Source organism: Ciconia boyciana, chromosome 5, assembly GCF_034638445.1.
Source record: "Ciconia boyciana chromosome 5, ASM3463844v1, whole genome shotgun sequence".
Taxonomy (NCBI): Eukaryota; Metazoa; Chordata; class Aves; order Ciconiiformes; family Ciconiidae; genus Ciconia; species Ciconia boyciana.
Window position 1 is genome coordinate 7,987,815 of NC_132938.1, and position 25,610 is coordinate 8,013,424.

The window sequence follows — 25,610 nt, forward strand, 5'->3', positions numbered from 1 at the left end:
TTCAACAGCCAGGCCTGAAGCACTTTTTACAGCAATAAAACGCCGCTTTTAAACTTTGTTTATTGAAATATTAGCACAGCTTTTTTCCTCCATGGCACTTTACCAGCATTTCTCTGCAGTTCAAAGCCAGGGCACCGCTCGACCCAAGAGCGAGCGGGACCGGGGGGAAAAACCACCCCAAATTAACATTCTGGATGCAGTTTTAGCGCCGTTTGACTTTTTTATTTAAGGATGAATTATACCCGCAGCCGACCTCCAGCCCCCTGCCTGCGCCTCACGCGCCTCCCCGCCTTTAATTTTCATTTGTATTTATTTTTTTTATTCAAATATCCCAGCTACCGCCAGCAGCTACCAGGCAAAGTTGCGCTGGCGATGCGGCCGTCAGGGGAGCCCCGCTCCCCGCCGGCGGCCGGGGGGTTGCGCGGAGGGGCCGGGAGCGGCGGTGACGGGCACACAAAGCGCGGAGGTGGTGGTGGTGGTGGCGGCGGGGGCCGATCGTACCCCCCCCCCCCGCCGCCGCCGGCGGTCCCCACCGCCGCGACCAGGCCGGCGCGACGCGACGCGAGATCGTTACCTAGAGGCAAGCCCTTGTTTAGTAAGTGAGAACTTCCCATTGAAGCGCTACGTCCGCGCTCGCCGCGGGGAGGAGGCCGGGGGGGCACCGCCGCTCCGCGACGGCGAGGCTGGCAATGAACATACAAGCCGCCGCGGCATATGGCGGCTACTCCGTGGGCGCCCCTGAAGTGAGGCGCCTCCGCGCGCGCCCGCGCGCATGCCCGCACGCGCGCCCCCGCCGCGCGCACGCGCGCCTGCCGCCTGGGGGAGCGGCCGCTGCCGCCGCTGCCTCCTCCGCCGCCGCCGCCGCGGGCGGGGCTTCCGCGCCCCGGCTCGATCTCCTGGTTCTAGGTACGCACCGAAGACAGAAAGAGAGCGGGGCGGGCGCCAGCGGGCCTAGAGCCTCACGCTCCGTTCGCCGGCGTTTCGTTTGTGGTGCGACAGCGCGCCCTGAAACCTGGAACCGCTCTCGGGACCCGATTTAGCCACTTTTGTTTCGTTTTGTTTAAACTTCAACGAAGTTGACGCTAGCTGCATTCGACACCCTCCCTGGCATCCCAAAACACTTCTGGTGTTTCATTATTTTTTGTGATTCGGTTAAGGCTTTTCCCCCTTACAAATAAACAGGGATGAAAAAACCACCCACCCAGAACACTCTCATTTTGCTCCCAGCGAGGGTAAGTGAGGCTTAGTGCCTCCTGCGTCCCTGATCCGCCCTCAGAGCCCCCGTGCCGCACCCGCGGCCCAAAACCATCCCGGCCGTCCCACCAGGGAAGTGGGGTCGGCACCACCAGGAACAGGGACGCGTTTAGAGGAAAAGCAGCAAATTGGCCAAATACAGATATTCTTTCCCATCAGGGATGTCCCCACATATTCCCATTAGGTCCAAAGTGCTGGGCGACTGGCGCCAGACCCTCTTCAATCCTCACCCTCCATCTCTAAATGCGAAAACACCACTTTATTAAAAACGGACTGGCTCTTACTTCTCGTTGAAACGCCCCTGTAACATCACCACAGCCGACCTCGGCTGTCCCGCTCTGCAGCTCGCATCTCCTTTCCCTCACGGGGCTCCTCAGGGCGAACCCCCAGCCCCACTGCTTGGAAAGCCCCACGGACTACAAAAAAGGGCCGATTCAGCTGTAACGATACCATCCGGCAGCACCAAATGAATCACAATTTATTTAAGCTACTCACGCCAACCTGCATGGGGATGTAAAGAAATTACAAAATGGCACCCCAGCGCGGGGCCGATCCTCAGAAAAGGCTGCTGGAGCCAACATCAGCCTTTTTGGGGAAAAGAAAGGCCAGGTCACAACGCACCCGAAAACCGGCCACTGTGCTGGAGCCCCGGGGTCAGAAGCCCCAAGGGTTACGGTGTCCCCGCCGTGTCACCCGGCCTTCACACACAGCCCCGCTCGCCTGTCACCCCCTCGGGGGGACAACGCCTGCTTTCACTGATGAGGGAAATAAGTAGAAATTCAGTATTTTGCCTCTGCGCTGCCCAAAGTGGAACCGAGACTGAGATTTGGGTCAAAAACAGGTGTTATGGCCAAGCGCCCAAACCCCGGCGACGCCCGTTGTCCCCGCTCCGTGCCACCACACGGGGGTCCCCCCGAGAGCCCGCCATTCGCCCCCCCCCGCCGAAGAGGCGGCGGCGGACGAAAACCAAAGTCGGCGCGGCGCCCCTGCGGCCGGCTGGGTCAGCTGACGGCGGCCCCGCCCCGCCCCGCCCGGGTGAGGGAGGGGGCGAGGGCGGCGGAGGCCCGCGGCGCCGACATGGCCCCGCGTCGCGCCGCCGCCTTTCCCCCCGGTTTCTCCTCTCCTCAGCCCCGGGAGCTCCGGTTCCAGCCATCTGAGAAACTTTTACGCCTTTCGCACAGCCGTCCCCTCCCTCCTCCTCAGCCGCGGCCGGGAGCAGACAGGGTGTTCGCTCGTTCCGTCCCCTCCCCACAGACGAGCCCGGCCAGCGAAACCCCCCCCCTTTTGCTTTTTTTCAGAAATAAAACGCTCGGTTTCTGTCAAGCGGTTACGCCGCAAACAGCCCCAAAGCCCGCGCTGCCACAGCAGCACCTCGGGGTGCCAGGGGGCCCGAGTCCCCTCAGATGACGGCTGGGGGGGACACGACAGGTCAAGCTCTGATAAAATCAAGATATTAGCGCTCTTTTCTGAGCCCAGCGGTAAGTCAGGGCCTGATTCTCCTCAGACAGAGGGAAATGGCAAAGCTCTTACCGACTTGGAGGCGAGGGGAAGCGGGCTGCCAAGGCGGGCCGAGGTGCAGGGTCCGGCCGCCCCAGGGGAGGTTGGGGTGCCCCCGCTGAGGGGGAGCGAGCTCGGCGAACATCTGGCCGTGCCGCCGCCTCACTCCATGCCAAGCTGCCGGCGCGAAGTTTCGGTACCTCCTCTCACACACACGGTTTAATCGTTTTGCGAGTTAATTCTGCTGACTGCACCGCTGAACTCGGGACTGGGGGTGATTTTTAAAAACTGGTGCACGGAAAGGGAGGGGGTAGACACGAAGATTTTAGAGCTTTTTTTGGGTTCTGCAGGATTGGTCTGCAATACTTACAATACCCGTGTATTAGCTACCTCTAATACAAATAGACAGGGACTCTTGGGCAGCAAATATTAGTAATTCACTTTGATAAGTGATATGCCTGATGCTAAAAGCAGATCATCTCTTCTGTGCTTCTATATGCACAGGCTTATGTGCTTCTATATGCACAGATTTTCCTATGTGTTTTTGTTTTGTTGGGGTTTTTTTGTTTGTTTTGGGTTTGGTGGGTTGGTTGGTTTTTTTTTGAGAGGGGAATATCTGAACCCAAAGGTTATAAAGGGTGGGTTCAGCCTCCAAGTTGTGTGGATTTCAGGAATCCAATCAGAGCACAAGTAAAGGATTTTAGCTTATAGGCAGCCTTTAGCAACTTGGCTCTGGGTCCCTAATAACTTCATTTTCCCCATCATTCTCCAGGTAGCGTCCATTTCACAGGGTTATCCAGCAGGATCGGGAGGTAACTCCCAGGACAAGTTTATGCAGCCTCTGACATTCTTCGTTTTCCTCCTGTATTCATGGGAAAGCCTTTTGTGGCTCAGCATAGACGTCTCAGACATCCCTCAAACAACATAGTTTCTTTAGATTCTCACTGTGCATCACTAGGGCAGCATCTAGCCAAGCGCCTCCTGTGGGGTTTGCATAAATAAACAAATTTGGTTTTAATCACTTTAAAGTGGTTAACCACTTTATTGCCATTTATAGATGTTAGCAAACATAAAAATATATACATATCAAAGCTGTAAGAAGAAAATCATGGTTTTTTTTTTTTTTCCCCCACTACTTAAGTTGCCATGTGGCAAAGCATCAGCAGGAACGAGCATTAGGGGTAGAACACGCATAAACCGCAAGTGCAGTATCTGTGAATACCAATATGGATATGGAAGTATCTCCAGGAAAAAATAATAGCAAAAAATGAAAATTCAGAAATGAAATTAGAGTTCAGTTTCATTTTTTTCATAGAGAAACATAAACAGATACAGGCAATGAGACCATTTCCTCGGTGGGGTTACATGACTGGGCAAATGTTTAGTTCTAAACTGGAACTGCTGCTTCGAGGAGGGAGGGGAGTGTGGTACAAAATATTATGACAAGGGGAGTGCTCTAAGTGAGGATAAGTTGGCATGATGAACAGATGGAGTATTCAATAACAGGAGGTTATTAATACTGCAGTTTGGTATTCTCTACGCTACTTCATGAAGGGATTCATATGCTTGCTCTTTTTCCTTTCTGATTGTACGCAGACTTAGCAAATACGCACGCTGTAGGTAATGCCGGACTTATTTCCCTCCTGGCGCACACACACACATCACAAATTCATGTTTCCTGGGAAAACATCAAGGGCTGGATCCTCAGCTGATTGTAACTGGACCAACTGCGTTCCCTTCAATAGCGGAAAGCTGATTTGCACCTGCTGAAGGAGAGGGGTTATCTGACCCCGTCTCCCCAGTCGAAAGGTCTCTCCACCCTGCTCTCTGACAGCTGCCACGAGGCACCCGCTCTAGAGAATAAACTATGAAGACTCTCAGGAGGGAAAAGAAAACAAAATAACCCAAGAGTGATTGAGGTTTTCCTTCAGAACACAAAGCAATGCTGTTTCTGTTTAAGAAAATCAGCCTCGCTTTCACCCAGAGTTCAGTCCTCCTCCCCTGCATGGCTTTCGGTGGCCTAGTTTTAGACTGGACATGAGAAAACCCAGGAGCAGACCAGCTGACTCCAGTCAAACCTTCCACTGCCCCTATCCGTTCTACTTCCTATGTGCGCCAGCTCGCCTCTGGGTCACCAAACATTCAGTCATCTTCACATCTTTTAGACTATGACTGGTACAGCTACAATATAACTACCACAAAACGTAACCATCCCCATCCTCTTATCACATTTTGGCACTGCTGTCACTGCCCCTATTATTTTTTTTTAACGGTAATGTTACACAGCTGAGTGTCTTCTGTGTTTTGCACTAAGAATTCTGGTCCTTTTCAAAGCCCCCAAACTGTTTCTTGGCTTCTTAAGAGTCAGCTGGAGGAGCACATGTGCTGAAGAGTAAATACATTGTTTTAAATGTATCTGTTAACAGCCATATGTATAATTTAAGTACAAGTTTTATTCCCCTCAGAATGTCTAATCATAAGGGCATGACCTTGGGCTTCCACAAATTAGATACATTAGGGTAGGATATCTTTAGCAGATGTGACTTTGAAGATACTGAAAGAGGAAGTTTTACTGTTGTATCGTCTAAGCAACGAGCCAAGATACTCGGTGACCGCTCTCTAAGTGAATAAGGAGGTTTCTTACATCTAGATACTGAGATTGCGTACTTACAAATTTTCCTTCGTTCGTCATAGCTGTGTGCGCTGGCTCTTTCATGCATGTTTTTGCTTCATTATCAAACATGCGTCATTCATTGTAAGACTTTTTAAAGCCATCGTTTTAAAAGCTTTGTGCATTTTTTAATCAAAATGTAAGATTATATTTCAAGGGAATATCGTAACTTTTGTGAATAGTAAATCTTGCAGATGCTATTAGGAGATCCTAAAAGGGATTTATGTCAGAAGAAAAGAATGGCTGGATAAAGCAGGCCCAACATTTAAACTTTATCCTAAAAACAGATCTTTAAATTGTGTAATCAAAATAAGTTAATGCCATTTATTTAAAATCTGGAAAGAAGACTTTGTCTGGATTTAAATCTTTCCTTAATTCTTTTGCTCAGATCCTGAAAAGCATTTGTTCATAACACACACACATAGGGATCAGTCTACTTTCATTTTGCAATGGCATATTTTAATTAGAGCTGCTTTTTTTTTTAAGTATAACTTCCTCTGTGTGAAACTTCCCACTGTAGGAAGTTAATGCTTTCTGGTTGATGTGAAAGAGAAAGGCCATTTTGGAGAAACATTTTCAGCAGGTTCTGAGGGGAAAATGGAAGAAAGAATAATTGACAAAAGGGAAACACTTCATCTTTAAGAAATGGTGGTCATCACAAGCATGAAATAAAATAGAAGACCTTCATCTACTGTTAAAAAGAAGGTTTGCTGAAGGATCAAAGTCATAGATTAAAGTTCCACTTAATGAACAAGAAGTTCAGCTGTGTCAAACATTCAAAGTCATTTTTGAAATGCCAAATGTGCATTGCTCCTTTCTCAGAAGGGAATGGCTATACTAGCTCTGTGCTGGAAATAACAGCCGTACAAAAGTGAAAAAGCTTGCAGTGTGCTGAATGAATGGAAGAATAAATTCCCTTCAAACCAGTGAACACAAAAAACCTCTCTCCTCTGATGTTATCTGTATTAAGTGACTAAGGGATTTTCTTCTTGATCTCACCCTCTTCATACAAGTGCTAAAAACACAAGAACCAGGGTGGAATTAAATCCTCTGCATTTTCTGGTTATCGTGAAATGAGAGGTATCATTTTCCATCTCGTCAGGAGGAGTTAACAGACCATTTCCAGGAAGGTCTGTGTTCCGGCTGAAGAGAAAAAGAAGATAGAGATGAACAGCAGAAGAAACCTATCGAGAACCATTAGTGGATGTCAGCCATTGTCCATCTGTTCACGGTGGAATAAATCCAGACCTGAAGGAGCAACTGCAACCTGCCCCATATGGCTCGCTCCCTTATGCGCTGGCAGGGCTGCTTTGGGGATTTGACATTGGGTGAGGTAAAGGAGAAGCAACGCAATCTGTGCTCCCAGGAACGAACAGCCAATTAACATGAGAGAACAAAAAGTGGGTTAGTAACCCAGGGGAAGGTTTTCTCCTCGTCACCTGTCTGAAATCTTGGAGCTCATTCAAACTGTGTACATTGCAGAGGTACTATGCTGAGGCTCCTACTACTAATGAAGTCCTTAAAAATGTAACTTAGCTACTAACAAAATTATGTGGGCAGTGGACAGCCCCTCAACTGGGGAGTGAGACAACTGATCCAGCTCTCTCCCAAGGTGTTAAAGAAGGCATTTGGAATACCTTACACTAAAAATTCCATTAAAATTATAAAGCAATATACTTTCAACATAATGAACCAGCATAACAACATTCTGCATTGACTTTTATAGCACTGGACTGTAGCAAGTCACTACTGAGTAGTAATTTACTTCTCAAGTTTTAAGTCAGTCTGGGCCTGGTCATGAAGCAAGGTATTATTTTCTATATGATTAAGGGCAGTATGCTCAGACCCATACAGCATAGTGATGACATCTGATGTCTCTTTAAAATTACAATGAAAAATAGACACTCTTTGTGATGCTGCATTCTGTGTGCAAAGAAGCAGACATACATATTAAAGCCAACTGAAGGGATCAAAAAACTGCAAGTTTGTAATAGATTCAATAACCTGTTTGGTGGCAGTAATTTCACAGGTTATACAGAGAATAATTAACCACCCAGTGGCCTAAGCAGAACCAGTGGATGTCCTGAGTGAACTTGCTATCGTGGGTATATCTTCAGTCTCGGGACAGTCTGCTGAGAAACTGAACAGATGCAGAAAATCAAATTCAGAAGTGATGTGCAAGAGGTACGTTCGCCTACACGGATTCTAGGGCAGGTCACTGCCTACGCCACTTCCAGAAGAAAGGAGAGAGATGCTCAGGCTGGAGGCTTGATCTCTGCTCTAGCTCTGAAGCCATAAGCAGTTCAGATTTGCCAGTGTTACTCCAAACGCGAGGTGATTATCTGCTCAGAAGTGGGATTAATTACTTTGGGCCTGGCACCATGCTAAAGCAGCAGTAGGGGCATCTCTAGGAGATGCTGTACGTTCATACCAATTTGGACTGGCAGTAAGTTAGCGGTCTCCGTGCTGCTATGTAATTTGCACTATGTTACCCTCGACCTCCTTTTTAGTTCCCTTATAACACCCGTGGCATCTTATTTTTGTCAAACTTGCACAAGTAGCCAGAAAAAAAAAGCTGTAGTTCTATGAGAGCTAATTTTAAAGTTCCCAAACAACTGTATTCACGCTTACAAGCATCATTCATTCACTAGGTGGCATAGAGAACATCATACTTCCTTGTTTGAAACGCATACCACAAAACTGAGGACCCCCTCAGGAATGATAAAAAAGGGTATGAAATCAAAGTAACATCCCACGAAGCATTTGTCTAGAGACTTTTCTCTCAAACTAACCACGAGGCTTACAAATCTGAAAAACTAGCAAGGATGCTAAAGGATGCAAAAAGCACAACTTTTGTTCCGTGAAAATGTCAATTTGCTGTCAAGGACCTTGAGCACAACCAGGCACTGGGATTAGACACATTTCTGACAGTGAAACTAACTCTCTTGCTTTGTCAAATTTACTTGGGGTTATTACAAGTTATCAGTCTTGAATTTCATCCTCTTCCAAACTGAACGCTGCTTCGTACCTTTGTGAAATGCTTCACTACCAGCACTGCACTATCACCTCGCGCTAAGATAAGAGAATGGCTCATTAGCGAGCAAAAAGTGACCCCTAGTGAATCATCACACCAGTTCCTGAGACACAGAACATCTCCCTGGCAGCGCCTCGCCTTTGACTGATCACATCCACATACAATTAAAATCTGATAATGCTACACCACAACACTAGTCAGCATCTGTACACCATCGCTCAAGCACTTCCGACACCTTCAGTAACTCGCACTTTGCACAGCAGCTAAAACAAACGACAGAAAACATTTGCACATCAAAAAACCTGAACGCATTTGTATGAACATAATAAAATCTACCTACAGATAACTATTAAAGAATTTAATGGACTATAATAAAAAGTGTAAACTCTAACTAGATTTTTTTTTCACTTGTTTCAATTTCATTTTAAAAGTAGTACATCCAGAAACTTGTAAACGAAACGAAGAAAAACATCCTAGTAACTATGCAAAAATAATAATAAACTCAATGAACAGCCCTTTGTCCTCTAAGAAAACAGGAAAATTAGAGTGGAGAAAAACAGTAACGAAGAGATGGGCAGTGAAAATCAATTCCATAGTTCCAACATACAGAACAATATACAGGCTAGGCGATCCATAACAGTGAATGGTCGATGATTTTAGAACGGTAAAAAAAACCCAGCAAGGTTTCATGAGTAAAATACATACCCCATTGGCCACAGAAACACATTTCATATGTTGTCTGCCTCCATATATCTAGCAACATACTGGTATTTTTATACCCCTTCTAATATGTATACAATTTTCTAACAAACATTTTATAGGCAGTTATTGGGAGGTACACCTTTTTTTCCTTTTACTAAACCAAAATACTCTTGTGCAACTTTTTTACTTCCCATTCTCAAGACTTAAAACTCAATAGCTGAAAAGTAAACTGCAAGAAATCCGTATCCCTATGCAAGACTCTTATTCAAAGATACAATTCAAATCCCAAAGGACATCGGTTTATGTGCCAACTTACACAGTGATATGAAAAAAAAATACTGAAATATATTGAAAAAGCTCCCTTTGTATTGCTGTATAACGGAGAGAGAGAAGCAGACTGTTATCCCAGCAAAAAGACTGCCGGATCATACTACTTATATTCCTGTAACATACAATTTCACTACAGAAGAAAAGTCGATTCAAATAGGTGATCATCAGTATCAACAGATTTACTGCTACTTGAGCTTATATTTACTGCCAAATACCCCAGCTTACAGACTAAGGCAGGACTGTGCATTATGATAGGATGGTATTATTTAAAGATTATTGGATAAATTTTCCAAAGGCCTTACCATATTACATGAAGAAAACGCTGCGGAGATACGCATCTCATGAAAATGTTTGCTAAACCGTTGTCTTTGGAACGGTTCAACTCCTCTACACAGGAAAACACCATCTGACAGAGATGTTTTGTTGAATTTGTATCACAGCACAGCACAACTGTGGTCCTACAAGTGTCTTTTGGGAACTCCATCATCTCACAACGACCATTACTCTCGACAGCAGAATTGTCGGAGCAGTTTTAAAGATAGTTACTGTTGTGCCAGGCAGGCGTTGGCAAGGCGGCTGGGCTGATACATCCGCAGTATTTGTGATTCATGGTGACATTGTGGAAAGCCCACAAAGAGTTCATCATGAGCTCTAATCAAAAGGCATTAAAATAAATAAAAGAACTTTCTATGACAGTTTTAAAAGGTAAATTTCCTAGAACAGAGTACTGAATAGAAGAGGATCTGGAACATTATGTCAGCTTCTGAAACCAGTTTCAGTTAATGCACCATGTTGCTTATCTTTCTCTTTTCAGGTTTTTTTTCCTTTATTTCGTCAAGACAATTATTCGGTCTCTTAACATACGCTGACTTTTTTATGAAGCAGGGTATCTAACACCGCTCTTGTGTAATGAACTATTATTTTTCACTACATTGATGTGCCATTTGAGCTACCAGGTCGCAAGAAACACAGTAAGCAATTAAAAATCTGCAACAGTGATGCAATCAAAAATTTGAAAGTTTTCATTTTTGTCACCTAATTCTAGGGAACATCTTAGAGTATACAGACACTCAAACTATTTTTCCCTTGCTTCAAATTCTTATGTTTTATTTGGGTCCTATTTATTCCTATGACCAGCAGAAGAGTAATTTATATTAGAATCATCTTTTATTAATTTGTATTACTTTATGTATCTGAAAGAATAATCACGGTACAGGCTTGTACATCACTATGGGAAGAGTAAAGTTCAGCAGACATATACAAAAAGGGAAACAGTTCCATACAAACAGGTCGGGTTCTTAATTAAAATGATTCGATACGCCTTATGAACAGTACAAGTTATATCACAGATGATGAAGTTACCTTAGGAAAAACGTACTTTAAATTAACTAGTGGAGGCTAAAGACAACTGAGCTGTAATAATAAGTAAATGTGTATAGATAATGTATAAATAATTAATTAGCTTTTCCTGAAAGACCTGGAAACAAATGAGAATACTTTGTGTACCGTTGTACTGTGCTGATCTCTTACTGAAGTGGCTTCTGAGACCCATGACCCAGAAAGGTTAAAGTTTGTGTCTTTCCCAGAGGCTGCACCTACGTGATTAACATTACAGAGAAACCCACATCAGAAAGAACTATCACAAGAGAGGAATGAACAATAATTCATGTAGATAATAAACAGTCTAAGGAGAAAAAACCCACCCTACTTTGGTTCAATAACAGTAGTTGGAATGTTTTTCCTTTTAAGCACCACAACTGTAGCTTCTACAAAATACCAAGTACTGAAAGGGAAGGGATGATTTTTTGTTTCTTAAGGTTTTACAATCACATCCAGCGTTAAGTGTTCTCCGTCTATTCCTGGATCCTTCCTGACAAGAGATTTCCAATTATGCTAAAATCTATGGATGTTTTGAGATGTAGACAGATGTCTGTGAGGCCGTGGGCTGAGGTCATCAAACTCATCTCATTTGTGACCTAAACCTGGTCTCTTGGCTCTCTTAAAAAAAAAAAAAAGAAGGGGGGGCGGGCAGGGGAGAGGATGGAAAGGACACCAAAGAAATTGTTTGCTAATTTACCTAGAAAATTGTTCTAGTTAATTTTTAATCTAATAGCACACGCAGATTTTAGTAACGTACAGCCAACATGATGCACATTGAGAAGATATATATTTGGTCATCTATCATTACTGCTCCTCACACTGTAATTATTGTTTCAGCATTATTAGCGGGCAACTGTCTATTATTTCCTGAACAGCTAACCAACCAAGTTTTCAAGAACTCATGTTTAAATCTCATTTCAAAGGCAGTTTTAGTGCACTAAGTGGGTGAAATTGCTTAAATTTATACATATTTTACATAAATCTTTATTTATCAATGAACAGTTCAATTTCTCAGTTCTTTAAACAACCAAAGAAAAAAGTGCCATGCTGATGTTGACATCATTTCTACTGCTTAAGGGAAGATAAAATTGGGTCTCTCAAAGCTGCAGGCAAAATACTACAATGGATAACAAATATTCCTTGCGTATACATGGTTGGAACGGCTGTCTCCGTTGGGCGCTGACTGTAAGTTGTGGGGCACAGAATGGATTCAGAGACTTTTTTGTTAGAATCAGTTCATGTGTACGTGCAGTATTCAAATAGCTTGTTTTACAATCACTCCTACCTGCTCCCTGACCCCAGAGATGCCTTCTTGCTTAAAACAACCATCAAACCTCCAAAACACTACAAAAAACCCACAATGTAAATACATATATATACACTCATTGCACAGGGGGTTCTACTTAAAAAAAAAAAAAGGAAAGACATATCAAGAGTAAATTTTCTGAATCTTATTCCCTTTGATGGCTGCAAGGTAGCCTAAATTTTTACATATAATCCACTGTTACGATCACCACTGTTTCCGTTCTGCTCTTAAAAAAGGAGAAAAGGAGAAAAAGGTTTTGTACAGGAGCATTAATAGTTCCACTTGCCCTGTGGCAAATGGGGAAAATATGTCAATGTGAATTATTGTACTGTCTCCATGGATTAAGATTTCTCTTAGTGCTTTCAAAATTCCACTAACAGAAACAATTGCTAAGAGCATTTACTACTTAGCCTGCTATGCTGGAATCAAATAAGACCCTAGGATCAACTAATGCTAAAATATTATCTTTTATATTGATTCCCCCCACACACATTAACTAAGAAAAGAAATAGCTAATTTTAGCCATAAAAAATGGCATATCACTCTCACAAGGACATTCCAAGAAATTAAATAATCAAGATAATTGCAAAACAGAATTTTGAGAAGCTCAGACTACCAAAAATGTAAGAATATCACAGTATGGTTTTACTTCATTCTGACCTAAACAAGTGGTACTACATATTCTACTTACTACACATAGAGTTACAGTGGGGAACGTAATCTCTCTTCTCTACAGAAACCAAGAACACCCACACAGATGCATTAGAAAAAATAATTCTGATTTTGTGCAGTTGTGCATGCACATTCATATTCGAAGGAGTGAGCCAAATACTAATAAAGAGATTCCAAGTCCATTTTCTCTAGTGGAAGGCTATTTTATGGGTATTTATTAAATTCTTTTTTTATATCTCTTTCCTGGTATTAGATTATGGACTCAATTAATTAATGAAGTACAGTTGTAGAAATTCATGGGCCATTGGGCAGATCTGGTAGGAAAATTTATTTCTAAACCTCTTAATCTGGCCAACAAGAATGCAGTAGAACAAGAGTGAATGACTGATGAAATCCAGACACTGTGTACGTACACATTATTGATTATTTCTACCAAATAGCAAATTATTTTCACTAGAAAACAATCATCTTGATTCTTATACTACATTCATCACCAGGATTCATAAACATCTAACAGATTCATCTAAGGCAACCATGAAGATGCAATAAATTACAGTTTTGCAAGGTGTCTGAGTTAGCACTACTGACATTCTGGTTAAAAAAGTTAGTGCTACACAAAACTGATAAAAACAAACACATATTAGAAGGATTATGAATCAGTTAGCTTAGGACACATTTGTTAACAAAAAACTCTCTCAATAGAGATGTTTCTAATGGGTATCTGTCATCATCTTCACCAATAACGTGGACATAGATGGAAAATCTTTACCAAAATGACTGTGAACATCACAAAAACAATAATAACTGTCTGCAAAAAATAACAGCAACAGCGCAATCACACAGTCATTCTGGATCACGGATAAACAAAGATCACAGAAACAAAACGTGCTTTAATAAAACCAAGATGGAAAGCTTTGCCGTGACAAAAGACTATTGTCACACTGACAGAGTAGGGAACTAGAACCTTAAAAGTGATGTGTGACCCTGTGTGAGCTCCAAGAACCACACCTCGACAAGAGGACATAACATGTTAATTGAAGAAATAGTTAAATTCAAACAGGGAGGAAATTTTTGCCATTGTGGATAGGATTGCTGAAATGATCAATAGTTAACTATTGCTGCCAGCTCTGCCATCCATGTTCTGTATGTTCGAAAGGGTGCAAAAAGAAAAACTCGATGCTGGAGAAAAATGCCTTGAAGAACACAATGTGTTCAGATTGCCAATAAAAAATTGAGAGATAACATGATTATGCTGTGTAAGTACCTTTGTAGGGAGAAATACCAGACACTAAAGGACTGCCTAATCTTAGAGGAAGACATAAGAAAGAGCAGCTTAGAAGCTCATTCAAAATCTGTATTTCCAGCTTGCTTTTTTTTTTTAAAGTGGATGTTATTGACTATACTATCAAGGGTTATGGTGGTGTCTTCATCTCCTGAATATTTCAAATGCCCTTCTGAAAGATAAACATCAGTCTAATAAAATTGAGGGCTGAACTGTATCAGGGATATACATGACGCAAAGGGGTTCAAGGTAACCTGGAAATTCCCCCCCGATCCTACACTCTGGGGAGTTACAGCTCCAAAAACTTGAAGATGACTAATTGTTGGTTATTGCTCTGCTCCCTGTAGGAATGAACAGAACAGATGATCTGTCTTTCACTGAGCGTCATCTATTGATATAAATCTCTCCCCGCTCGTGACGTCCATTAACAGAAAGCAATTACTACTGAGAAGTTGTGATGAAGAGAGATGTCTTATCATAAAACAGCTAAATTCCAGGAGAGAGCTCACGGTGATCCCACCGAGAGCACTACGCACAGAGTAGATAGATTTCAACTGGACTTCATTGGGAAGCCCCACACAGCATGTGAAACACTGAACTCAAGGACTTTTAGTACCAAATTAATAACAAGTTGTTTTTACTGTCATTAAATAACTCAAAGACTTTGGGGCTCATGCACTTGTCTACCCAAGCATGCCGAGACAGGGATGTTTGGAGACTAGCAATGAATAAACAGATCACTGTGCCAGGTCAGGCACACTCAAAGCCTGGTCTGCTATGAGCTGAAGCTTCTGTAGCACCTTCATCACACTACATTGGGTATGCTGCTGGCAGAAGTGTTTTCAGTAAGAGATGATGAGATGGCAATGTGTACTTCTTAAGTACCAATGCTACTGCCACCTCCCTCGGGTTAGCTCAGTTAGGGCTTCTTTAAGCACCTTCTCTATCACGCACTGCAAGACTATGCTTGTATCTGACAAGTAGAACTGGATGTTGCCCATCATTTTTTGGTATTTAAGATGCTGACATCTTAATGGATGACACAGCATAGTCTTTTCCATTCAGTTTGCAAAGAAGTTGCGCAAGATGGAGCCTAGAGGAATTCTGCTGGCAAGTGCTTTTGTAAGGGAACGGAGGCGTCTCGTAACTGGGAGAAATTAGACGGATTAAGGCACTAGCCAAGATTCAGGAGAAGTACAATCAGTTCCCAATTCTGTCACCAGCCTCCTGCCATCCTAAACCACTTCCATTGTATGTATCCAGGTTCCTCATCTTTAAAATATGTATAGTATTCGCTTATTAAACACTCATGTTTGCTGTGAGAGCAAACTCATAAAATATTTAGACATCCCACTACAACTGAAGAGTCACTCTCGGTACATCTAACGAGACCAAGGACAGGTATACATTCATCCGCGGTACAGATCTTTGTTGTGTCAGCAATACGTCATCACTCTAGTTTCAAAGCAGGTATGTAAAGCTTATTGTGCTACCCTACAAAGAAATATCTTTAAAAGATCTGTAGGAAGCAGACTATCTAACCTGCAGTTTGCACTCCCCCCTGCCGCGCTGTCTCATGCACCGATAGGTCTCCCAGTGTTCAATTAACTGAAGTTCCTACTGCTAGCAACAAAATATAATATAAATTTGCAGGTCCGTAAAATTACATTTGTTTTACTAAAACTACTGTGTTTTGGAAATATCACCTAGAGCAGCCTCACAGAGAATCATGTGCATATTTTAACATACTTTTTGGTGTCTTCTACTAGTGCCGAACATTTTACTATTACAGTAAAGTAGAGTTGAGGAGAGAGGAGAGGTCCTTTGTAAGGTCTATCCTTTGTCAAGTAGATAATCCTGGCAGGTCCAGATTAGGAAAAAAAGTTTCTTTCTTTCTAACACAAAAAGCCAATTAGGAAGCTAAACTGTAAACATGATGATAAAATTCTGTCGGCAAACCCTTGAAAGATCACCAAAACAGTAATAAGTTAATCATCTGGAGACATGGAGTATGGAAAGGAGAATAAAAGGTCAATAAAAATTGTATTCATCTGTTAATGAAACGTTTCCACCAGCAAAAAAGCTCCTGTTGTTAGAATAAGAAAAGACTATCAACCCCAGTCTGGTTTATACATTTATTTTTTTAAAGACAGGTACACCTATGTTGTAGAGAAGAACTAACCACAGCGGGTGTCAGACAATACTGCTTTCCTGTGAGATGGCTATCTCAGCTCCTTGCTTTTAGCAATCGGTGTAACTATACTCCAATCACAACCGTATTCATTAATAATACACGTCAGTGCCTCCATCTGCCTGTATCCTCTTCTTATCTTTAACTTTGGCTTTATCCAGCAAAAACGTGCACGTGTTTAACTTAACGCGCACTGCAGGTGGTGCCGCGGACGTCCCATCGCTCAGGTCCACACACACAGAGATCCGCTGAATTCTGCTTAAACCAAAGTCTGCCACAAGGTCGACTCCCCATCACTCCCCCACAGTGCTACCGTTAATTGCATAAAACACTGCTTGGAGAAAAAAATCTTCTTCTGGGACCTGAGAAGCACAACGTACACTAATCACTTCTGCAATAATTATGGCACATGAAGGAAGTGTGAACTACATATTGGTCTGCAGTTTCCACAATCAATTTAGCTTGAAAACAGCATTTTTCTGTTTTCCAATTTATTGGGAAAACTAAGAAGTTTTTTTTTTTCTTTATGGACCAAGCCTTGATGTTATTGAAATCAAAGTTTGCCATTCAAGTATACAAGACCCCAACATGCTAAGACTGAAGTTTCAAGTTAAATTTGTAACTATTTACTACACAAAATAACAATTAATGCAAGCTAATTTCTGCTTCCCAGAGCTCTAAAATAATTTTGAACATGAAACAAAGATCACTGTTGTTAAACTGAAAGACTAGAGGGATTCAATTAAACATTTAATAACTGTAGAGGACAGTACAGTTCAGTGTGCCAAAATAAACTTCAGCTCACAGCTGTATTAAAAATTTGAAAGATTTTCAGTAAAATAAATCCATATTTTATTAACATGCTTGCTACAGCTGAAGGAATAACATATGCCATCATAGAATAATGTTTAAATCATTACTGTACACTGTCTTGGATATTGCCTGCCTTAAAATCAACTCTCTCTGTAACTCATTCTGATTTTTAGAAAAATACAGATAATAAGAACAATCTTTTACCACACACAGTCTCTTGGCTAAACTCTCTCTCCCATTACAAATTAGCTATAGGCAAGATGACAGGAAAACCAAACCCCAGCTATGAACAGGTATTTGTGGGATGAGAGGTTGGCATCTGTGCTGCCATCAGGCGGGGCAGCGTATACAAGTCTCAGAAAGCAGAAGGGGATGATTTTTGCGAGGGACTAATCCTTTCCAGGGAAGTCCTCTGAGCTCCAGAGCTTGTTGCTCCTCCAGCCGACCTGCCACCAGGATTTGCCTTCTGCCCATGATCAGGTGAGGGCAGTGAAGTTGCATGCACTTGTCCCATCTTTTTGCAAGGGCTAAGCAGAACTTGACACCTTGCTTCTATTTCATACGTTAACCGATGACTGGTTAATATTAGCTAGCAAATTCCCTGAATGTTGAAAGAGCTTCCAAGAGAAGGGTGTTAATAAGTTTACTGGGGGAATAAAATCTTCACTGGCTTTGTCCTACACTCCTGACTCTCCTTTAGCAGAGTCGATGCTAACTTCTTCTCGGTGAAGACCTATTTCAGAACTAAACAGGTAAGGCTCAGGAATATGTACAAGTTTTGAAATCTGAGGATACTGGTTATAGTCAAAAGCTGCAGTCCAACCCTAACATCACTGGGTGCCTTCATCTATTACTGTTAAATGAGCAGGATCTTTTAACATGACAGACCCCTGCAATCGTCCACTTGCTGCCGCCTCCAGGTAGAGTAGACCCCCCTAAGCACAAGCTCTGAGCCCCACCGTCCAACCAGAGTTTTACCCCTCTGATTGCCCACCAGACCACAACCCTCCCACCGCAACCTCCCAACTTGAACACACCGTGGGAGGGAGTGCCCACAACTTTGTTAAAACTGAGGGAAATGATGCCCGCTGCTCCCCCCTCATCCTCAAATCCAGACGGGTTTTCACCGAAGTGAATCTGCTCGGACAAGCAGGATTTATCCATGCTAAATTCATGCTGACTTTTCCTGGTCACCTCCTTCTGCTTCATGTCCCCAGAAACATGCTTCCAGTCCTCCTCCTACCAATACAGTGGTAGAAACTTTTTCTTGCCCTTGACATTCAAGTCTCGACTTGAGCTTTGGTTTTCCTAACACCATCCCTGCATGCCAGGGCAGTATTTCCAAAATTCCTCCTTTGTAGCCTCTCCCTCCTTCCACCTATACGATGCCCTTAGATTTCCAAGTTTACTGGAGGCTGTGTAAGGACTCCATAGATCCAATTCACACATCTTGTTTCCTGTACAATTTAATCTAATGATTTGCTTCCACGTTTCGTTCAAAAGGAAGATTTTTTTCTTTTTAAACAAAGCCTAACTTAAGAAGCATTGACATCTATAATGGGACTTGGACAGCAGCATGGGAGTAGCATTTAAAAGCCTACTGGGAGCAAAATTATGGCTCTTAAGAAGAGTGTGTCTTCTAAAATTTAATTTAACTGTTGCCTAGGCCTCGTCTTAAATTCTTATCTGTGCTAAACAATACAAGCAATGAGGTGACTATTCAGAAAAAAATATCCATTTTTATTTTTTTAGGTGCAAAAATGCAATTTGGGCAATTAAAAAAACCCAGCAGCCCAGATTAAGCAATATTTCCTAGAGTCTTCTCTTCTGGCAGCCACAGAAATATCATCCTTTGGTATGTTTTTGTAAATGTGACTATAGGTCCATTTATATATATGACATTTTAGTAGTAATTGTACAAGCACAGCTAAGTCATTGTACTTGAAAATTTGATGATGGAAACAACTTTTTCTTTCTTGCATTCATCACTACTGAAAAGAGAATACAGTGGGGGTTTTAATAAATAATAACCTAATTTCTGGATATGCTAAGTACAAACCTTGTGATTTAAATATAATTCAGTCTGCTAAATGTTCCTATGAAAGAAAGATAATTTATAACTCCATCAAGTATAACTCGTGACAAACTGATTTTTGTTTTAATAAGGAGTTTGCTTGGGTTAAATAAAATTCTATTTTTTTTTCCACATTTTGTTTTATTTAATGGCAAATAAACTGCCCTAGAGATGAAAAATGTGGCCAGATTATCAAATATTTCTTCATAAATAATGCATTAAAATATTATTAGACTGATGACAGTTGTTAAACTAATGGCCTTTTCATTCCTAATCACTAATTTCATATAATTTTTTAAAAGTACATTTCACATAAGTGATTGTGATGTTCATCCTCTCAAACCACATGGACCAAATCACAGGAGTGCAGCGCAAAAGAAGTATGACTTCTGACATAAATCACTGAATTGAGTAGGGAAATGTAGTAGGGCACTATGCCAAGGTGGGTTTTGTACATGAAATCACTACACCTGTAACTTGTAATAACGTTGATTTATTTAGATATTTCTTCACAGGAAAACATTTGAAGGAGGACTTTCCCCCGCTTGCCTTTTAGCGCAAGCTTGGGCAGGGTGTTACTGGCTGCTTTGCAAGAGAAGTCGGTGATCTCGGCCATGCTCCCCTGGGTAACTTTGGCAGGTCTCCCCTTACCCTCAAACTCCTCCCCGGTGTTTCCCACGTTGAAATACTAATGAATTGCTCCTCTTAACTTCAATGGTTAAAATGACCTAATTGCAAATTTTGACATCTCTGTGATATGGTACGAGATGAAAAAAAAAATCATAGAATCATAGAATGGTTTGAGTTAGAAGGGACCTTTAAAGGTCATCTAGTCCAACCCCCCTGCAATGAGCAGGGACATCTTCAACTAGATCAGGTTGCTCAGAGCCCCGTCCAACCTGACCTTGAATGTTTCCAGGGATGGGGCATCTACCACCTCTCTGGGCAACCTGTGCCAGTGCCTCACCACTCTCATTGCAAAAAATTTCTTATATCTAGTCTCAATCTACCCTCTTTTAGTTTAAAACCATTACCCCTTGTCCAATCGCAACAGGCCCTGCTAAAAAGTCTTTCTCCATCTTTCTTATAAGCCCCCTTTAAATACTGAAAGGCTGCAATAAGGTCTCCCTGGAGCCTTCTCCAGGCTGAACAACCCCAACTCTCCCATTCTGCAGAAAGTACCATTTCTACATCCTACTTCTGATGCAAGAGATCTGTTGAATACTGATGATGTTACTGAGTTGACTTCATTTGAATCAATCTCCTGTAGAACCAAACTGAAAGACAAATCTGAAAATTCTCCCAACAGTTTCTCAAAACACACACAGATTTATGCTTTCTACTTATTCTGCAATTTGGTCACAATTTTTTTTTAAAAAGTGTTAATTTATATAACAAATTCATGAGTTACAATCATAGACATCACAGTAACTCTGTAAAACCCACACAGATTTCCCTGTCCTCAACACAGTAATGAAGAAAACACCACAGTCCTCTCACAGAAACACCCTTCAAGCTTTGAAGTGTATTCTAAGGATAACAAAATCTGGACTTTGATCAGAAAAGGAACAAGTTCCAGAGCTCAGGACCATGTCCTCCTGCTAAATCTTTTCTCCTCCGTCTTTTGGCAGCTGCAGGTACCACTGGGAATTGCTCACACCAATCTGTTGCAAACCACTGCTTCTACATTTCAAACTGAACACCATCCAGAGAACTCAACTTCAAACTTTTCTGTCCTCCCACCTCCTGCTTTTTAAATGTAGCCTTAACTTTGTAACGTTGCTCTCGAGAAAATGGAGCAGAAAAGGCTTTCAGCACAGAAAAATGTTCCCTAGATGTCTTGCATGCAAAACTGCATGGCTAATGGGGTTCCATGACCCTCAACCCATTACTGGTGCATCTCATCCCACCGCTTAGTTCCAAGACTGATGCAGGGTCATGCAGGGCACCGCCCGGACCAGCAGGACATCTCCATCGACCCAGCTGAGAACCACCAATTTACAAAGGGATATTTGTATGCTCCCTCATAGAAACCACGCAGTGAGGCAAGCCCACGTGCATTGTACCCTGAGCACCTCTTGCACCGAAATGTCCTAGACAGGCAAGGAGAGGCTGAAGGTCCTGAAGACCTGCTACATTTTGGATTTGTACAACCATATTTAAGCCCATGTAACTCAAGTTTATTCATCTCCTGGAAAATAATAACATACATTTCCATTCTCATATTTACAATATGTACTTGACAGCAGGATTTTCGTCATTTCTGCCTTCACTTTAACAGCACAAGTATTTTGACACCAAAGGTTGGAAAGAAGATTAACAGATTTCACATCAACACAGACCGGTATGAAAACAATATACCCTTAGGTCATCAGATTTACTTGAATTTTCTGTTTGGTTTTCAACAAGGAGATTTCTTCCTGTGAATGGCCATTTCACATTCAAACTAAGGGAAGGGCAATACAGCTGTGTCATTTGATTAAAAAAAATCTCCAGGAAGTAAGTATTTGCTCTCTGCTGAGTAAGTGGCATGTTTGGAGCTCAAAAGGGATTTAAAAAGAGTGATCTACTCAGAAGGTATAACCAGGCATGTAATAATAATTTATATAGTGACTTATTATTTTTATACAGCCACAGAATAAAGCACTTCCAAAAACCACAATGTTCCATAAAAACATTGCGCTGAATGTTGTGGAAGGCAAGGGGGAAAGGAGAGGACCCCTAAAAGCTTTGTAATTTAAGTATAAACCAAAATAAAAAGTGTTCCTCATGCTTCAGACATTAAACGTAGAACAGTAATGGCCAAATGGTACCTCTCAAATCCTCGTGAGGGGGAAGCAGCTTCTCCTACTGAAAGTGAAACATTGGACTAGATGAGACACTACAGGCCACATCCAGTACCTAACTCCATACAGCAGATGAAGTGAAACAGGCTACAAAAAATATATATGCATATATTTGTGTGTGTCACACGTCAAAAAAAACCAAACTTGGTGTCTAGGTACCAAAACACAAATTCCATGGATGCAGCGAGGCCATCTGAAGGATGTTTAAATAGGTGTTTATCATTCTTGTATGAGACAGAAGCATTACCTTTTAATTGCTAGCCTTTATAGCCATATAACAAAATAATTCTAATAACTGAAAGCACAAATGTGATAATTAAAATATAGTCAATCTTACTAAGTTGTCCTCTAGTCAAATGCAGAAAAGTAATTCTTTTCCTAAATTATTTACTAAAGACATTTGCAAGAAGCAATGTGCCTGAGTAATCGCCACTTCAATCTTGGTTTCCTTTCTTAACTCAACCAAGGGAAAACCAAGAAGATCAACTGACAACACATACAAAAGGAAGAAAATAGTGTCTGCAAAACAAATATTACATTTCTCCCTTCTGGAATCTTACTGGGTATTAGTACTGTGTCGTCTGGAAAAATATAATTCAACAGATCTTTCAACACGTTTCTTGCTAGCTTCTGTAGATACACAGCTTTGGTGCAGCACTGCTTGTGCTGATGCAATACAAAAAGTAGGTGGAAAATAAAAATGCAATTAATCTGTCAAACAAGACAAATAAATATTTAAATACATATCTAAAACATTCAAACCCTGACTCTCTTCTGGCCAGGATGTCAGTTTTTCCCAGACTGGGGAACACGAGAGGCACACAAGGTGCTAGAATATTACTTCCATCTGCAACATCCAAACATGGTAACAGAGTCTGTAATGCTGAGCAATATCCAAACCATAGAGGTCACCTGGAAGTGGGGCGGGGGTGTTAAGTATTGACCTAGATACATAGAACTAAGTACTTTTCCTTAAAAAGAAATAAGAATTTGAGAGAATCCCTCATTATGCATTCAACCCAAAGGTACCAAATGTCTCTGTTTCACCTAATTACGTCTTTAATGCTACTCCTACTATTTGAGGTTTTATTTCTTCTAATGGCCTACATGGTCCATCAAGCCATCAATCCAAAAATTCAAGAAATGATAATAAAAAGTATTTCCAGAAAAGTGGCACTGACAGCATCAGAGAGGAAATTTAGTCTATTAAATAAAAAAGATGAGTGAGGGTTAAAAATATTTTAAAAATTTAGAAACATGGGAGAAATAGCATCAATAGAATGCAAATAACTTAAGTATTTTAAAATACTATGAGAAATTAGAAAATAAATATTGAATATACGTTTGATTAAATTATAAATTTTGATATTTTGTGTTATATACAAAATAAAATACAATCACTGAAGTTTGTACATATTCCAAACATTTGACTAGTTTGACACAAAGTATCTTTATGTGAAAAGAAACTAAATCCAATAATAAAAAGATAATCAATGGTTTCCTTGCCAGATTTAAAAGTTCTAAAGGTGCAAAGTGGTTTTGTCATGAATTTTCTTTTCTTGTGTCTGCAAGAGCGAGGCACAAAAAGCAGAATGTGTCATACCTCACCTGGCTGCCTGCACTGTGCTCCCCAAACACGTCGGCATCTGGACAAGTGCTCCCCTATCGCGCTGCCCTAACTGTCCTACTAAACTGATCAACTAGACCTGACCTGAGTTAGCTTTTACGAGAAGGTAAGAACCAAATAGTTCGGCCATCAAAACGTGAAAATGGATCTGGAGTTTGGGGTTGACTGCTAGAGTGCATAGAAGTCTTCCATCAAAACTTTGGTGCTGATGAAGAATGCAGTAAGCCTGATACACAAATATCAAAAAAAACCCAAAATCACAAAACCCAGAAACACTGACCTTAAGATGTTGAGGGAATGTCCTGGTTTCGGCTAGGATAGAGTTAATTTTCTTCCTAGTAGCTGGTATAGTGCTGTGGTTTGGATTTAGCTTGAGAATAATGTGATAACACACTGATGTTTTAGCTGTTGCTCAGTGGTGTTTACACTGGCCAAGGACTTTGCAGCTTCCCATGCTCTGCCAGGTGCAGAAGAAGCTGGGAGGGGGCACAGCCAAACCGCCCAAAGGGCTATTCCATACCATATGGCGTCATGCTCAGTATAGAAACTGGGGGGAGTTGGCTGAGGGGCAGCGATCGCTGCTCAGGGACTGGGTGGGCATCAGTTGGCGGGTGGTGAGCAGTTGTATCACTTGGGGGTTTTGGTTTTCCCTGGGTTTTGTTCCTCTCTCTCTCCCTCTCTTGTTGTTTTCCTTTTCATTGCATATTATTATTATTGTTGTTGTTGTTGTTGTTATTTTATTATTATTTTGTTCCAATTATTAAACTGTTCTTATCTCAGCCCATGAGTTTTCTTACTTTTGCTCTTCCGATTCTCTCCCCCATCCCACCAGGGGGGAGGGTGAGCGAGCGGCTGGGTGGTGCTTAGTTGCCGGCTGAAGCTAAAACATGACAGGGAAGAAAGAGGAAAGGAAGGGAAACAAATGTTCCGCAGCAGTGGGAACGCTGCCCTAAAAGTTTCGGGGGAAAAGGTGATGAAGGCACCTCTTCCCTTTAATTACCGTTGAGGAAGTGTTCAAGATCAGGTTGGATGGGGCTTTGAGCAGCCTGATCTAGTGAAAGATGTTGCTGCCCACGGCAGGGAGGTTGGACTAGATGATCTTTGAAGGTTCCTTCCAACCCAAACCATTCTGTGATTGAAAGAAGAGCCACAAGAATGGCTTCTGATCCACTGTAAATGAAAGATGACTCTGCCTAAGGCCGAGACACCATAATGAAGAGTGACCTGTAAAATAATCAAAGATCATCACCTTATCAACCTCTTCTGGATGCTTTCTGCAACCAGCACAATGTGTCCCCAGCACTGGTGGAAACATCAGCCTCCCTCCAAAAGCCATTTCTCTTGACCTCGGTGCCCACCTTCCAAGCTGCCAACAGTCACAGCATGACTCTGAATACAATCATTAAAATAAAAACTTGGCAAGACAACAATATTTTCAACTGGTCTTTTATATGAAAGCATATTTCTTCAGGTGCTTCATTGGCTCTTGGACACAAACAGGGTTATTACACTTTTGCACTGTAACACAAGCAGGTTTGGGGAGGGAGTAGGGGTTGTTTTTCTAGACACCCTTTTTTTAATTTTTTTTTTTTAAATAATGACAGAGCAACTGGAATTGTCCTTCATTTTGCAAAAAAAAACCCAGAAAACAGACTGAAAATTTGCACTTTAGGTACTGTCTGATGCAAGTTAAGTGGAATAAACAAAATCCACTTAATTTTTTTATTGAGTCAGCAACTGCAGGAAACCAGGTGACCTCTGGAACAAACCCCAATATGTACTTATGAATAACAAGTTTTCACAGGGTTTTGTTTTACTTATTTAATTCCCACTATCTCGTTACCATCTGTCTGTAACAAGAAGGTTTTCTTCTGACCAGCTGAGTAGTTACCGTAATGCAGCGGACAGGCTGGCTTATTTGAGGTGGGCGA

The 25,610-nt window shown here is 41.8% G+C and overlaps 1 protein-coding gene across 7 annotated transcripts in view; it reads right to left on the bottom strand.

Annotated features, from left to right (window-relative positions):
* CTBP1 (C-terminal binding protein 1) overlaps nt 1-25,610 on the bottom strand; it is a 251,168-nt gene that overhangs the window by 68,628 nt on the left and 156,930 nt on the right. For 2 of the 7 annotated variants that reach the window (XM_072862800.1, XM_072862799.1), the window contains exon 1: nt 575-781. The exons of 3 other annotated variants lie outside the window; for them this stretch is intronic. Coding sequence is in view for 1 of the 4 variants with exons in the window: in XM_072862796.1 (XP_072718897.1) it covers nt 575-614 (40 nt within the window). In the remaining 3 variants the exon portion in view is untranslated. Of the gene's footprint in view, nt 1-574; nt 784-25,610 lie in introns of those variants that run through there. 2 more of the 7 variants (XM_072862796.1, XM_072862797.1) reach the window with 2 other exon arrangements.